Here is a 17,494-nt window from a genome sequence, read left to right on the forward strand (position 1 = left end):
CACATTCCTATGGTGGTTTTGCCGCAGTATTCTTTTTGTTCGTATGCACAGTAAAGAAGAAATCAATCTTCTCTGGGTGTTAAATATGATGCCGTTCATAGCGTATAAATTCATGATGGTTTAGATCAGGGGTCGGGGAACTTTTTGAATCATTACCCCAAAAAATTTTTATTTAAGTTGATATTACCCCATAACGAAGAGCAAAAAAACGAAATCGAAATTTTTTCAGCATCTTCATATTATGCACCAACTAATTCATAAAATTGCGAAATGAAAATATACATTTTGCACTCACAAAATATTCACTGTTACCCCCAAGAATTTCACTTTTACCCCATTTGGGGTAATTTACCCCGGTTCCCCGACCGCTGGTTTAGATGGACAGTCCTCTGGAGCCACCATTTATGACCGGTATTCGAAGTACTATCAGTAGAATTAGATGTTCAGTTGTTGATCTCAAATCCATCATTCAAGTGGATCAAACGAACCTCGACAGTTTCTTTTAAGATGTCAAAACTGCCAAACCTGATAGTCGTCGACATAATCAGGGTAATCTTTTACCGAGGCTAATACTGGATAACGACTGGAAAACGGTTGGCACCTCCAGAGTGGTACCAGAGAGTGACACTGGTCATGCAACATAGGAAACCGGCAGATTATTGAGAGTGTGAAAAGCGTTTTAAGAGACGAACAATTGATTTCAGGAATCAAATGTTTTGCAAGAAGACGGTGAAAAGGGATTGCAGACAAGCTATGAGAGCGGAGGATAAAAGAAACATCGATCAACTCCATTGATAGACGAATACGTGAAGCTTCGCCAAGAATATTGGTTTGTTTTATCGGAACTGGAATGCCAAACCTGGCTGTTATAGCAATCTCTAGAACGCTTTATTGCTTACGAAATTCAAATGGTGGCTCCAGAGAGTGCATGCAACGTAAGCACAAATTAACGAAAACAAAACCAGCATCTCTACCTGAGAAATTATCCAAGCGTTACTCTAATTCCATCCACCCACAATTTCTCTCTTTCTCTCTCTCTCTCTCTCTCTCTCTCTCTCTCTCTCTCTCTCTCTCTCTTTCTGATGTTTCGTTTTCTTAAAGAACAAAATAACCGAAACATTAGAAGCTTACACTGATAACCAAAAACGTGCAAAATTACAACGAATAGCAGCAACCATTTTCAAATTTGTCATCATTTGATTCGTTACATCGGAGACTCTCAGGGACTTTTTCGGATACAAACGTCTGGCTGAAAAACATCGAACAAACAAATATTCTAAAAGAAAAAAAAACAAAAACAAAATGTTAATTTCAAATCATAATTTTAATCCACCTATTCCAATGTAGCATACGTTCGCCTCATTCTCTGTTTTGATATCTTGTCACAATCACGGATTCTGAGTTTAAAACTAAACATGTTCCCTTCCTTTCCACGAATACTTTTGGGCCTTAGTTATGGACTTGAGGAAATAAAGGAGGGGAGCGGGGGAAAGGTTTGCCAATAAATGTACCTACATGTCTATTTGTTCCGATCAATATTGCAAACGGCACGTTTGATTGCCTTTCTTGGTAGAGGCAACTTGTAAATTAAATTTTCTCTCGCGTACCTATATTTTGTATTCCTAAATTTAATTATCTGCATCGCTAAATTAGTTTAAAATCTGGGAGGACATTTTCGTAAAAGTTATTTTACACTAGTAACACAAACTGCATATTTTCCTCATTCAGGGCAGCATTCTCGGAAAGCAAGTTGAAAATAGGACGCGGACCTGACCTAACTAATAAATAATAAAAGCGGGTTCGTTTGGCTACGAGCGTTTAGTTTTTGATTTTTTTTTTCTCTATTGGTTATCGATTCGAATATTTACACAACCTTTGAGAGTTGGCCCCTAGATTTGGAGCATTGATTGAAACAAACTCGCGTATTATTGGGGAAGTAAACCAAAAAAAGGAAATGATGATTCTAAAACTAAACTTCCGTACCTATATGATACACGAATGAAATGGATGAAAATAATTGTGTCCTTGTTTCAGTTGAATGGCGCGGTTTTTATTGATGGTTCTTTTTGGTTTCCTATCGAAAACACTATACCTATTACAATAATGCACAGGATCTTATTTGCTTGTTGGATGATGATAACAAAGTTGTTGTTGTTTTTGATAAGAAGAATAGGTTGATCTTGAAGAGTCAATCCCGAGGGAAGGAGTTTTAAATATTCTTAGTATTTGACTAAAAGAAACGATTGAATGCTCTGTTTTTGAGTAACTGATTGTAAACATTTAATAGCAAGTTTTGTCATTTCAGTTTCAAATAAAAAATATTGAAATGGTTTCGATTTGATGATAATCACAATAACGACAACTCGGGACAATTCAAGATGCATAGATTGTTTGATAGGTATATAACCGGCACAGGTATGCCAATGTCGAACGAACTATTGGTTACGGTTTACCGTTTTAATGATTATAGTTCATAGTTGATTGTTAATTCTTCTTTTTCATATAGTTTTTGATTTGCAGGTAGCAACAGTAAATGTATGCAAGTCAGTTTAGTTAGGTTATCCTGTTTCGTAGAACTTGAGTTTGTTTTTGAGTTTATATGTTTTCTTTTACATTACTATGTAATATTTGAGGATGGATATGAAGCTACGAATATGCCAAGTTTTTTTTGCAGAAAATATATAAATGATTCCCTACATATCGATTTTCTTATAAGAATGCTCTCTTTTAGATATAGATTTGTATTAATGGCAATGGTTGCGATGCGATTACAATAGAATGATGTGCAAAACAGTTTTCCGGTTTTGACTCGATGATTACCTCATTCCTCTCGATTACTTTATGCACAAATTGATTAAAATAATTTTGAGCATTTTGTCTTCGTACCTCCACGTTGATTCGGTTTCCTTCAGCGTTTAAGCTCATCACCAAAAATGTATTACGGCTAAATAAAATAGACCATTTGTTGGAGTCACAAATCGATTGTGACCTTAAAAAATTGAATTGTCCTACAGTAAAGTTTAGGCATAAAAAAGTAACATTACAACGACAAGTAATGGAGGGGAAAAGTAAACTGCCGAGGCAAAAGCCCCGCAGCAGGGCCCACAGTTCTGTTGCTAATCGCCTTTTTTTCCTACTATTTTGTTTGCTTTTTTCTGTTTTCCTTTATCGAACACTTTTTGACTTCGAACGATCCCGATCACGAAAAAATGAAGGGTTCAATAATTTAGTAGTGCTCTAGCTTATGGAGTAGTAATTGTTTCTGTTTAGGATTTTCGTTTACCATATCTTTTACATGTATCCTTTAGGGTTTGTTTTTTGTTTCAGCTCGCTAATTGTTTCGCGATCGGATTTCCCGTCGGCGTTTGTTGCTTCTATAGAAATTAATTTAAATATTTACATTACCATTCATGCGTACCCGCGTTCAATCTCGATCGCACGTTCCCGTTATACTTTTTTGTGTGTGGGTGTTTGTTGTTGCACAATACCGCTCAGCCGTTAATTGTAAGGATGCGTGGTGATCAACACTAAAATTTAAAGGTAAATTTAGGTAAATTCGAAAGGGAAGTTATGACCAAATGTATACACGACTAACCTACGCGTAGAGCGTCGTTTCGATGTAACTCGTCGGTACGAAACCCTCCTCCCATCCAGTGGGACTGCATAACCTCCGCACTCGCGTCCATCCGTCACCCTGGTCCAACTCTATCACAAGAAGTTCCTCACCCTCGGACATTGGAATGCTTCCCTCACTCGTGGCTGAAATGGTAAAAAAAATATTACTAAAAGTTCTATCGCTAAAGAAATTTAGTGAATCTCTCACCATCAAATGGATACAGCGCCTTGCAGGTACCCAACGGTTGCAGGGCGTCCGCCTCGTAGAACATCTCGTCGTTGATGGGCTGATCATTGGTGCTGCCCTGGCCCGATCCCGGGAGGGACGTGTGCGATGTTCCGAGACCACTCTCTGGACTAGCCGAGCTGCTGCAAAATCCATCATCGTACGGAAACAGATAGAAATCAGTTATCATGTTATGGTGCTGGTGAATTTCAGAAAGCTTTCGAAATATTTTCATGCCAAACTGATTTGATAGAAATGATAAAAATCTTCATCGAATATATTAGTCAAAATACATGCGTAAATCATTCTCAATTATGGAACTGATTTTTTTTTATAGATTGAAACTTATTTTCATCAGAAACAAAAATTTTAATAATCTATCAGTAAAACATTTTTTTCGATTTACAGCAAAAAAAATTCAAAAAATAATACAATAATACTATTTGTTATCAGAAAAAAGCAACTGTCTATATCATTCTGAACAGTTCATTGAAATAATCACACAAAAATCCAACGCATTCCTATTAATTTATATGTAGGTTAATTACATGAACATGACTCCAAAATCTACTAATCGAGTGAACGTATGGCTGATGAACGAATGCAACGGAAAACTATTGATTGATTTTGAGATCGTGGGAATTCATTCAATTAGCAGTACCGGAAAATAGACACAAACATGAGAAATGGACTTGGGTGAATCAGTCTGATATGATTTTCTTTTTTTAAATGTAATGATTTTTAAATAATGAACAAAGGGTGACATGAAAAAAAAAAAACATAACCAAACCGTTGCACGCACTTATATGTAGGTGGGTAAGTAAATACATTTGTAGGTAAAATTGTGAAACAACACAAACGCAACGCGCGCGCTAAACGCAAAATCTATCTGATAATACCTAAAAAATAGTAGTGGTAAGAATTCAAGTTATACCCGTTATTGTTAATATTAAGCCCATTTTGCGCATCTTGCGGTACGCTACTCTCTGATGCTGACCTGCTTAAACTACCGGCGTCGTGGTCCGGGTGGTCTTCGCCGTGGTGGTTGTTGTCATCGTGGTGGTCGTGGTTGCTGCTACCGTTGGAATGTCTGCAAATGGAGAATGGAGTTTGACATTAGTCAAAGTGCTCAGGAAAGATTGCAACCAAAAGTTCCTTAACCAATACCATACAAGTTAATTCAGTTTCAGTTGAAAAATGGCTGAGTTGAAAAAGTTCCACATTGTCAATGGTTGCTACTCCGTGATTGAACGAGACCATCAATTTTGTTCAGAGGTCGAATGAATGAAACCTGGGATTTGTTGCACATTCACAATGCCCAAAACTGATTCTCTCTCTTTAAAAATCAATAACGGCGCCGGCCATGTCCCAGTAGTCAGGTTTGAAAAATGAGAAAGAGATGAAAGAATAATTTTGTGCTTTAGGACCGAGGTTACCTTTGCATCCTAGCAAAACAATTTTGGATTGCTGGTTTGGGCTATGGGATATCATCAGGAGACACTTTTGACTAGTGTAGCGATCTAATATTTAATTGAAAATTATCCCATGCTTAAACTGATTCTTGAGAAATTCAAATTTTTAATGTTTATTGTTAGGAGTACATGAGCCTCCTCGGTCAGTAATTGTATTAAGGTTATTAAGTTCATCTGAAACGAAATCCTAATCTGTGACCCAAATATAGTTATAAATTCTTATCTTACCAATTATTGTAATCTTCAAACTTCACTTGAGCCTAAGCTTAAATCTGATATAATTTTCATGAAATAAGGTCAATTGCCACAACAATAATAAAAAAAGTTTAGGAAATTTATGAATTCTTTTACCTATTATTTGGAAACCAGTTATTGGAATATGCTTTTTTTCAACCAATTGACCTTAGACTATACCTGCAAACAACTGCGCTGATGAAACTATGCAATGAAATTACAAAAGGTTTTACAGAATACTTGGAATCATATGGTAAAACTATTATTTCCTTGCAAATGATTTTAAAAATTTGAGAACACTGATAATGGGAGAAACCAAGTTGTGACATTGTTACACTTCAATATTTCAGTGACTTTGTTTCGCTCTTTAAAATTAAATTTCTAAATAAGATTGCAAAGAAATATCGAGACAGAGATACACATTTCTGATTAAAAAAAACCCTGTGAAGATCGATTAGGTTAAATTATTTTTATTATCAAATTTTATTTTAAAAGTTTTTTCTTAAGGCCTTGTACAATTTTTGTCAGTTAGATTTTACTGTAAGATCATCAAAATGAGTCAATTTTTATAATAATTTAAAAAATGTGAATTAAAAAACTGTCCTATGTAATTTTCCCCCTTATTATTGAATAACATGGAAAACAGTTCTCCGACTACGATTACGTCCTTTCCCTGCCCTTTTTTTATAAGCTTCTGAATGGTCTGTTTAGGTTGATAAGTTTGATTTGAACAAACCTCTTGAAAAAAATGTGTATACATGTACATTTTTTTCCGGGATTTTGAGGTTTATTAATCCCAATTTACATGTACAAGTCTCTTAGAACACTTTAAAATACCTTCTCATCTTTCTATATTTGCTCAATATTCATATTAAGCCAGGGCTGGAAAACAGAAAAATTAAATTAAGAAAAGCTCAAAGGTCAAATTGATCTGACCAAATTATCGACCAATGCAATGAAGGTATCAAATTTTGTTCCATGATAAAGATCATTTTAAAACTTTTTTATAGTCTTTGAGAAAGTTTTGCATTGGACAGGTATAAAGTTTCGCTAAACTGAGCATGCATCATCTATAAAACATTACTTTAGTTGATTTTGTTTGGATCCGGCACGAGGTTTTATCATTAACGATTACCACTGTTTTCAGAAAGTGCTCAGTTTTATGCTGCAAAAATGCTGCAGCGAATTTCTATTTGCCTGACCTAGATATTTTGAACCTATCTATATAAAATGCAGTAAAGATGATTGTGTATCAATTTTCCTTGTAAATCTTTACCAAGCCACTATAAAATATTCAGTTGTTAGACAAAATATTCCATTCATCATCAAAATCAGCTGTTTGGTAGAAAAGTACCGAACGTTCTGTAAAAATATCCCTTGGAAAGCTTTAAAAACAGTTGATCGTTTTTATACTACTACTAGATACTAATAATAAGGGCACTATTCAAGCTTTCCAATAAACATACATTTAAAGATTTGGATTTGCAACCCGCCTAAAAAAAGTTGAAGCTTCCAGTATAAGAGACCCAATTGCGATTCGCTAACTGGAAGGATAAAAGGTATAGGTAGAGTCCTTATCATCGGCATCAGTATTCACAGTTTTCTCAGCTTTGCCGGTTCAAGTGTCTAAGAAGTATTTTACAAATTTTCAAAAATCGAACAATATAAGAAACTTTAATATCTAATGAAAAACAAGTTCATTTTAAAAAAAATAAGGGAGGGGGGATGATACTGCACACCGCTCCCCTCCACTAATTTAATCTCATTGAACCAAATCAGAAGAAATTAAATTTTGTTTTACCCATTTTCTATATAAACTTTTTTCGATATTCTTTGATACAACTTCAATCTACGAATCTCTCTTTATAAGTGTCATTTAACACGTTCGTTGCCACGGCTCCCATATTCCGGTGACGGATGTATTTCCTGGGGGGCCCCGTCACATCAAAAAGCGTGTGACACTCTCTTACTTGAGTTTACCGGTCAGCTTCGCCACATGTTTCAAATATGGAAGTTCTCCCTCTTTGCTTTCTCTCTCTGAAAATTTCTTTGGGCACGGCTAGTAAAACTACCAAAATGAGCGTGGCGACGAACGTGTTAATAAATGAAAATAATACACTTGTTGTTGAAAAGCAGAAATTTTTAATTAATGTTTCAATTGTCTTTTTATTCAGATCTTCTTCATATCCGTGCAAGGTTCACAACGACATTTTAATGATTTAATTTTTGATAAAAATGGCTGTAAATTTGAAACTGATTTAAAAACTATGATATTTTTTTATTATTCTGGTACATTTTCTGAACAATAATTCAGAAATATAGCATTTTTTCATCTATTCTGCAATCACTTCTCATTGTAAATTGTCGTTGAAGAATTTCGTTTCTAGACATAAATTTAACTCTGAAATAAAATAATGATGTATGATTCAGAACTTTGAAACTCAAATTCATCGATTAACTCTTAAATTTCAAGTTCACATTCTAGATTTTTAACTTTTGTTAAATATTAAATGAATTAAATGACGTTTTAACCTTCGTTTCGAATTTCCATCAAAAAATGTATGTATATTAGATCGCTGCAAAAAATGACTTTTTGCTCCCATATGTTTTTTTGATGCCTTTTGGGTCACCAAGCATCAGTGTAAAATTTGGGATAATTTGGTTGATTCCTGAGTTAGCGCAACGCGTTTCAATTTTGTATGGAAATTTGTATGGGAGAAGAAATTTTTGCACATTAAATCATCCAGAAAATTCAAATAAGCTTGAAATGAAGTCGGTCTTTGATTTTTGGTTTTGACTATTCATAAGCTTCACTTTTTGCTAACATGACAAGCAGCTAAGAATTTCATGAACAAAGTTATAACCATTTCAAAATAACAAATCTGAATCCATTGAAAAGTATTGAAAAATAGCAGACTTTGCTTGCTAGAGCTTTTAATAATTTCATAAAATGTTTTTGCAAATTTTATAAAAATCAATAAATTTCCTGGCTATCAGTGATTGAATTTTGCTGAGCATGAATTGATCAACCATCTCTCGCTCAACGCTTTACTCGGAAGCAAAGGCTGCTTTGAGGCAGCGAAAACGACAAAACCGATGATGCATACGCTCTCACATGGCCCACCTTCAAGAAGCAATATACATTCGAGTCAGCGATTCCAAAAAACCAAACGAATGGCTCTCACTCATCTCCTGTTACATTCTTGAGGGAGCCGAATTCAAAAGGCAGAGCAAACCCGAGTCTCCTCGTTTGTGCCTGGATCGAATACCCGAAGTTTTTCTGCTATTGCTATTATTGCACAGCAACCGCACGCAGGCAGCTAGTTTTTTCGTTTCTTTTCCTCCCCTCTCCTTGCTCCATACGTTGCGGGCCTATGCTATGCAATAAATTCGGTTCTCCTCAACGACAGCTATCGGCTTGAGTCCATCAAATTCAATAACGTAAATGAGTATGTGTGCCTCGTTTACTGCATGCATCATGTAGCGACCGAACGTTGAGAGAGTTCGTTCTGAGCAGCGAACGGATAGTGTCTCTCGGAGCAGATCCTCCTCATGGGGGGAGGTTTGAATGAATGTATATGTATCGTCTCCTGTATTACTATACGAGGCCTCAAAGTGTGTATTTTGAATGCCTCTGATGAGAAAATGGTTGAGGATTTCAATCACTGCTGGCTATACAAAGCAGTTTTTTGAGACTTTTGATTCTCATCTTACGGTTTCACAGCTTTCAAATAATCAGTCAAAAACGCTAAAACTAAAAAAAATATTTTGAAAACAAACATGTATAATAACATCGAATATCTTTCCTGGGCTAAAAGTAAGGTTTGTAGTTTGTTCACATGAATTGTACTGCAAGAATCAAGGAATATTTTTTATTCAAAGTTATATTTTTTTTAACTCTTAGTACAGCTCTGGCGATTTTTGAATGAAATATTTTGATTTCCTATACAATTTTCCATTAAAAATTAAAACTCGTTGCGCTAATTCAGGACTGGATGGATCGCTTAAAAATTGTTATTGCTATTTCTGGCAGCAAAAATTACCAAAAAAAGTTATGGGAGGTGTAAATATTTAAGAATTTGAAATTTTCATACAAAGCTTGCAGCGGTCTAATGCATATAGTGGATTTTTATTATTATTTTCAACAATTTTGAGGTAATAACAAAAGAAAACAAATTTTCTGTGCCTAAACTTAATCAGCATTTTTTGTGCCTAAACTTAAAAAACTTAAAATCTTGTTTATCACCCTCTAGTATTGAAGATATGGCGTGACCAAGTATGTTCTATGAAAATCATAATCAAAGTAAATAACGACAAAAAACTAAAATTGAAGTTTAGATAATCGGTTCATTGTTAAATAAAAAGAAACAAAGCCAAAGTTGATTTTCTTTTTTAAGTAAGATTTTTTCTACCGGAAAATCCGAGATAGCGGTCAAAACTTTTATTGGGCCCTAACAGATTTATACATCGTCGAATAAAGGTATTCTTAACAATTTCAGAAGTTCTGAATATTTCAGAAACAAAATTGTTTTTTTCGTTTTTTTTTCGTTCAAAACCAGTTTCTGATAATCTGGATATTGACTTTATTTTGGAATGTTTAGTAATTGGAATAAATTACCTACACAATGAATCTAATATCATCAAAATCGGTTAACATTTACGGCCAGGGGAACACCAACAAACTGCAGGTCAAATTTCCCCGAAACGAATATTTTGCGAACAGCTTTGAAAGGTTAAGAAAGGAAAAAAAAGGAAGGAAGGAAAAAACTTCAATCACTTCTCAGAAGTCAGCGTTTTTTAGAAAAATTGACTATTGAAAATGTGAAATGCGATTCGAAAATTCAAATGCATCTGAAATGGTCTAGTATAAGATTGCCAGATTTTTTTCAGCACGTATCGGACCGGAAAAATCCGGGCTATTTTATCAAAAAACATGTCAAAATCCGGGCATTTGACTCCAAAGTTGTTGATCAAAAATCTGGGCAATATCCGGGCAAATTTGGTCAAAACCCGGGAGTTTTTTTTTAACAAAATCAAGAAAAAAACTTGAATTTTTTTTTTCATTAAAACTTATCAGCACATTTTAAATCGTATTTGAGGCATCTATAAAACCTTTCATGATTATTTTCATAAAACTTGCTTAAAAAATTTTGTTTTGGACGCGAAAATAAATAAAATTTATAACATGTTTTTTATGCTAGATTTGAAAAATAAGGTGAATATATCCGGGAGAAATCCGAGTTTTTTTTCATTGGAATCCGGGCCGGATCGGACTTTACCCAAGTTTTGTATTAAATATCCGGGCAAACCCGCATAATACCGGACAATCTGGCAAGCTTAGTTTAGTGATTGTCTTTTATTAAGAAAAAGAATGGGGTTTAGAGATGCTTTCTGCCAAAATCGGGACTTGGAATCAAAAGTGTATCATGAAGTTTAAAATTTAATTAAAAACAATCTGACTCCCTTCATTTCAGAGTATTTAAATTTTCAATTTAAATTATGTTTAACAAGCAATGATTAACATTAAATAACAGAGAAGAAAAATGTTGTTGCCTTTTTATGTTATACATGTCTTTTTATAATTTGATATTTCATGAGAAAAAATTGAATTTTATTAATTCTTAAAAAACCAGTCTCGCCTTTAGACGGTGTTTACTAAAATAAGCATAATAAATTTAAATCATTATTTTAATTACTTTTTAAAGAAGAACGTTCCAAATTGTGAACATTTTACTATTCATAGTAATGGCTTGATTGTTTTAGCAGTTGTCAAAACATACACCCAAGAAAAACATGAGAAAACTGGAAATGGACTTATTTTTCCAAAAAATATCCAAAAGACAGATAGATCTAAAGCTAACCACCATTATGGATAAATTTTGTTTAGAAAAAAATGATCGTAGGTTAGGTAGAAAAGAAGAAATATATTTTCTCATATCATTTTCGAAAAAAATGTAAAAAATGTTTCTTTTACGATAGTTTTTCGTAGAATTAAAACAATGCGAAAAACTAGAAGTTCTATGCATCTGAAACGCCTTTATTGGAGAATTGATCACCCCAATGCACAGTGGTTTAAAACTCGAAAAATGTGATCATGGGCTTTTCGAAGGCTTAAATGTCGAAATAGCTTCATCATGTCCTGCAATGTTTCATCATTTTGAAATGCACATATTTTATTGTAAATTTTTTTCTGGACAATTAACCTATCAGTGAAATAATTTTTATATTTTTCGTATTTATCATTTCATCACTATGATGTCTTCGAAAAAACTGTAGATCATATAATTTAAAAAAAAAAACTTTGTTTAAGACGTCAATGCTCTATCTTTTGAAATAACATGTTTTAAAGACATTTTTTCAAAAGCTAACCTCAAAAAACGAAAAATGTGTTTAACTTTTTTCGAAGCGAGTTTTGAGATCAGCTTTGCATGGGAGAGTTGACAATTGACAATTGTAAAACTACACAACTTTATTGAAGGTGTCAAGTCACTATTTTGAAGTTTAATGGTACTTTTTGGGTGATTTCTTTTAAAAATTGCATGATTTGATTGTCTAATATCTCTGAAAGTTGCAAAAATACCAAAACAATAATAGAAACATTAGACAGGACAATCTTTCAACTTTCATGGATATATAGTGTCATTTGTATGCATGAGGTTTTACTACTACTCTCCCACACAAAGCTGGTCTAAAAACTCGCTTCGAAAAAAGTTAAACAAGTTTTTCGTTTTTTGAGGTTAGTTTTTGAAAAAATGTCTTTAAAACATGTTGTTTCAAAAGATAGAGCTTTGACGTCTTTAACAAAGTTTTTTAAAATGAGATGATCTACAGCTTTTTCGAAGACATCATAGTGATAAAATGATAAATACGAAAAATATAAAAATTATCTCACTGATAGGTGAATTGATCAGAAAAAAATTTACAATAGAATATGCGCATTTCAAAATGATGAAACATTGTAGAACATACTATATAGCTATTTTGACATTTAAGCCTTAAAAAGCCCATGATCACATTTTTCATGTTTTAAACCACTGTACAATGGAACATAACTTTTGTTGGATAAACATTACCACTGAGTGAAAGTTTTGAAAATTTATGTGTATACCGTATACCGGCTAAGAAAAATTCTAAATGTTTATAGATGTTCGAGCGTTATCGTGTATTTTGTAACAATTTTTTCCCGCTTAGGGGGGGGGGGGGGGCGTTCATGGGTAGTGGGTCCGATTAAGTTGGTTAAGTGATCGGATTTGCAAGACTTTATAAGAATGATGTTGAGTGTTGGGTAGAAAATGACCGAAATTGGGTTGCGTACACCCCCAAATCAAACTCTCCAATAATGATATTCCTTGGAGGTGGAATTATCGGCATAAGATTCTCTGCCGGAAACTTTTGACACAAACTTTGAATAGCATCAAATAAAGACGCTAATCTAAGATCTTTCATTTCGGCGCTAGAAACTGTACTTTAGTATGAAAAGGCCCCTTAGATTGAAATCCAACCCTTTAATAAATAGAAGAAAAAGAAATCCAACTCACCTGGACGACCGTTGACCGTTCTGCATCCCCCGGTTCGGCTGGGGGCTGTGCTGTGCGATGGGTTGACTATTGGCCTGCTCCAGCAGTTTCTGGTACCGTTGCAGTTCCTGGCGCAGTTTCTCCAGCTTGTTGAAGGACTCGTTCAGCTGCTCCTCGACCGATCGGGGATCGCCGAGCAGCGAGTTGGCCTCGTAGACGCCTTTCATCTTCATCAGTCCCTCGCTGGCCGCCTGCTCCTGGGCCACCTTCTGCTGCAGCTCGTGAACCTTGGCCGTGAGCTTTTTCCGCCTCTGCGTCGGAGGCAGGTCGCTGAAATCTTCCTTCATAGCGTCCGTCGACAAGTTGTTCTGCAAAAGGAAAATCAAAAGGGGTTTAGTGGAAAGTTTGAGAAAACCGCCCGACACACAAGTCATGCAAAAGAAAGGAAAACCAATCGGTGATTTAAAAACACAAACAATACCCAGCTTTATTTGAGTAAAAAAAAAAATCACACTCAAGTGCACACAGGAAATATATAGGACAAAATCACACCAGAATTTAGACCGAAATCCAAAGAACCTTCAAAAAGAAGTTTTTAAACCAATAGGTTCAATTTTACATTGCATCTCTCAGATCGAAACAAACTTTTTCAAACACTACTGATATTCATCAATATTCTAACCCAAATAGGGGGAGGCACACACACAGAGATTTATTAAGAGCTAGGATCAAACCGAAGGATACTTTAATAAAGAAAAAAGGTTCAAAATCGATACTTGAATACTTTCTCAAAACGAAGCATTACCTTTACTTGGATGCAGGCTTCAACAATCTTCTGTTTTGGTTGCAACCAAATGTTAAAAGTTTGGAAATTTTGCCAAATATGCAATATGGTGATTTCGGAAACGAAATTTTGAAGATTGGGAACGTACGTGCACAGTTGGAAGCCAATGGTTACCGATGTGTATTTTTCATTTTTTTGATTCGTTGTGAATTGTTTAAATTGTTCGAATAGGAACAGATAATTGCAGGTAATTTTTACGAGGCAAACAATAAGGGAAGAAGAAAGCGAAAAAGAAAAAAAAGAGTCACAATTAATCATTACTATATGGTGGATATTTTTTACAAGGTACAGCTTTTTCTTTCGTCTTTTTGTTTTGTTTGTTTTTACATGATCACAAATGGGAACATAAAAAAATATTATGCACAATGGGTTAATGAGCTGATGGTGATTACGGTGGAAATGATTTTGCAGCAAGTGATTTAAAAAAAAAAGAGTAAATTAACTCTTTCCAATGAAGATTCAAGTTTTTGTGAAATTTTGTAAACTTATGATTTTACTTGTCAAATCTTTGAACCAAATGAGTTTAGTTTTATAAAAGCGAGGAAGATTTCTATGCCTTCCTAAGAAGGCGTTTTTAATGTTTAAATTGAAAATTAGAATTTTAGCTGAGATAAAATTAAAGTTTGAGGCATTTCTGGCAACTTCAGATTATGATGATTTCATATTGAGCTAAGATAAAATTAAAGTTTGAGGCATTTCTGTCAACTTCAGATTACGATCATTTCATATTGATCTAGAATCATTTTCAATACAATACCTCTAAAATTGTACATAAAAAACCAGGGGGCAATCCAAGTTTTACTGTGACGCGTCATGGCGTTATTACAGAAAAAAAACCTAGGGACAACGTGTTTCTGAAATTTATGTCTTAGAGATCTTATGTAATCCGGTACAATGATAGTGAACTGATAAAGCAATTCTAAGTAAATTCCTAAAAGACACGAGGCGGGATGGCGGAGTGTGTCATGAACAGATGTACGCACTGAGATTAAGTGTAGCATTGCACTGTCCGCCTGCCAATATTGGTCAGCGACAGCACAAATACAAGAAATTTGGTGATGATTTTCATGTTAGAACGCTGATCTGGGTAGATATTCAAATCGCTTCTTGAGAATCAGAATATTTAGGGAAAGACATAGGAGGCTTAAAAATTCAGTGTACTATTTAAATGAGTAATTTAAGCCAGCGGATCATATCCAGTGGACAGAAGAAAATTTTCGAAGACAGATGAAAATTACAGAGCAGACAATCCATGATGGGTTCTTTACAGAGGAATACCACTATAGCTGCTATCAGCATAGCCAAATAAAACTCCATGGGGTTGTATCTATCCATTTTGATGCTAGATACTTCTGGTGACCAACTGGAGTCACAGCCAACATGCAATCGTAAAAGAAATCTTCGTCAAACTCGTATATGAGGGCCACTCAAATCGGAATCGTAAATGTGTACACTTAGCATTCCACAAAGTCGTAAATCCATCGTAGAAGATGTTAAAACCTAGTGAAATACGATGCAGTTACGATATGTTGGATAAAGTTGTATTTAGTGCGACCGGTGCGAAATGAAGTCTTATAACAATCGCATAAAATGTCTTAAGACGCATTTTATTAGTACATGAATTACTCTCGTATCGAAATCGTCAATAACTTCAAGTAAAGAATACCATGTAACCATCGTCTATCCTATCACTTTATACATCATATAGAATGTCACATTAAGAGACAAAGCGATACCACGCCTTTCCGATATAGCTAAAAAAAATCTTAATAAATTTAATTATAATCTTATAACAGGTCACGGGCGGAAATCTAAATGACAATTTTATTCCTCAAACAGGTGAATTAACGATTAACCGGCCCTGTAAAAAAGAACTGACTGAGGAAGGTAAGAAATGATGACATTTCAGATAAACGGTCATCCCAAGCAGCCAAAGCCTATTGCAATATTTTATATTGGACTAATGTTTTAAGTTTTTTTTTAAATAAAAATCAATTCAAACAATCAAGGATTTGTATTTATTTTAAGAACCGTATTTCAATCACAATATTACGCATAACATGCAACATAAAGTAGTTCGCAATATTGTTTATTGGTACAAATCGTACAAGACTACATCATATATCGCATAAAGTGCCGCTTAAACAACCGATCGAATGTGAAATTGCTTCATATCGAACAAGAGTCCAGCACACTTCCTATAGAATGTGACTTAAGTTGTCAATTGATGTCCAAATTTCTGAATATTGTATAAGACTGCAACACATCTCACATAAAGGGTAACTTAAATCGCCAATCGATCATCAGATCGCCTCAAGTCGTGAAACTCTGGAACACACATCGCATAAGTTGTGGTGGGAATTTTCAATCATCCCATCATCATAAATGTGTATGAATCGAATCGTTTAATGTGCTGAATGCGTCATAAAGTACCACAGTAAACCAATCATCGTATTGCGATCGTATTCGAATCGAGTTACAGTATTCAACACAATGAATCTCAATGAAAAAAATTTTCGTATAAAAGATTGGACTATGACTTGTATGAAAATGACTCGATTTTCTACAAATTTGATTTTTAATAGAGGTTACTACAAAAAAATCTTCCAAGGGCTTGCGGTAACACGACCTACTAGAAAAAAGTCGTTAAGGGTGTTAATCCGATTCCAGGCCGACGGAAATACATTTTTCTGTGGCAGGTATCATAGAAAAACCTAAACAAAAATTCAGACGAACAAACTTCAAAGAGACTAAAACCAAACACTACAGTTTATGTCACTATATAAGCGTGGAAGAAAAAACGCGTCTGTATTCCCGCTACTTATGACTCAGGCATCATTTCCACACTTCCTGATTGCCACTATAGAACAGTAAAACGAAGAAAAACCAACTTCAAATTTGTTGATCAGTTGGTAGCTTGATATCTGCTTTATTCTACACGCAGCAAAAAAAGTTTTAGGACAAAGCAATTTTCCTTTGTTTAGTTGCCAAACAAAGGAAAATTTCTTTGATGCTGTGAAAAATAAAAAATCCTTTGTTTCTTATCCGTTTTCCTTTACTTCAAAGATTTTTTCACTTCTAAATTAAAATAAATTCTTTGATTCAAAATTTTTTTAGTTCGAAGATTAAATCCTTTGTTTCAAGAATTATTATAATATATTGTTTCAAATAAAAAGGAGTTTGTTTCAATAGAATATTTTTTTGTATCAAAATCAATTTTGTTTTGGTTGCATTAACAAGTTTTCTCTGAGTGTACTTAAAAGGATCATGGTTTTACTGCCTGGTGAGCTTCACAAATAGTGGAAATAGATATCTAAAGCTACTGCTATTTAGTTCGTTTTCATTACTAAATAAATCTGTAGCTTACTTGCTAATATGTCTCACGAGGGTTTCTATATGTAACAAAATTTTTAAGGAATGTTGGTCAGGAGCTAGTCGGCTTGGAACATAATGTTGACATCTGTCTGGCATCTTTCTGATCGACTTGACATTTAAGTCGGAAACATTATTACAGTAAAATGCAAATTTACTACACGAAATTTACCTGTTAAGAACATAATGTAATTTGTTATTTTTTCTTTCTTAA

General features: G+C 34.3%; 1 protein-coding gene across 11 annotated transcripts in view; it reads right to left on the reverse strand.

Moving 5' to 3' along the window:
* Nucleotides 1-1,305: 1,305 nt before the first annotated feature.
* The window catches only part of LOC129751133 (formin-binding protein 1-like), a 243,688-nt gene continuing 227,499 nt past the window's right edge, over nt 1,306-17,494 (reverse strand). The window contains exons 7-12 of one of the 11 annotated variants that reach the window (XM_055746444.1): nt 13,870-13,896; nt 13,086-13,432; nt 4,776-4,931; nt 3,824-3,984; nt 3,596-3,759; nt 1,306-3,527 (exon numbers count right to left, since the gene is read on the reverse strand). In XM_055746444.1, coding sequence (XP_055602419.1) covers nt 3,596-3,759; nt 3,824-3,984; nt 4,776-4,931; nt 13,086-13,432; nt 13,870-13,896 — 855 coding nt within the window. In that variant the 3' untranslated portion in view covers nt 1,306-3,527. Of the gene's footprint in view, nt 3,528-3,595; nt 3,760-3,823; nt 3,985-4,775; nt 4,932-13,085; nt 13,433-13,869; nt 13,900-17,494 lie in introns of all 11 variants that reach the window. The other 10 variants (XM_055746450.1, XM_055746449.1, XM_055746445.1 and 7 more) reach the window with 10 other exon arrangements.

Source organism: Uranotaenia lowii, chromosome 3, assembly GCF_029784155.1.
Source record: "Uranotaenia lowii strain MFRU-FL chromosome 3, ASM2978415v1, whole genome shotgun sequence".
NCBI lineage: Eukaryota > Metazoa > Arthropoda > Insecta > Diptera > Culicidae > Uranotaenia > Uranotaenia lowii.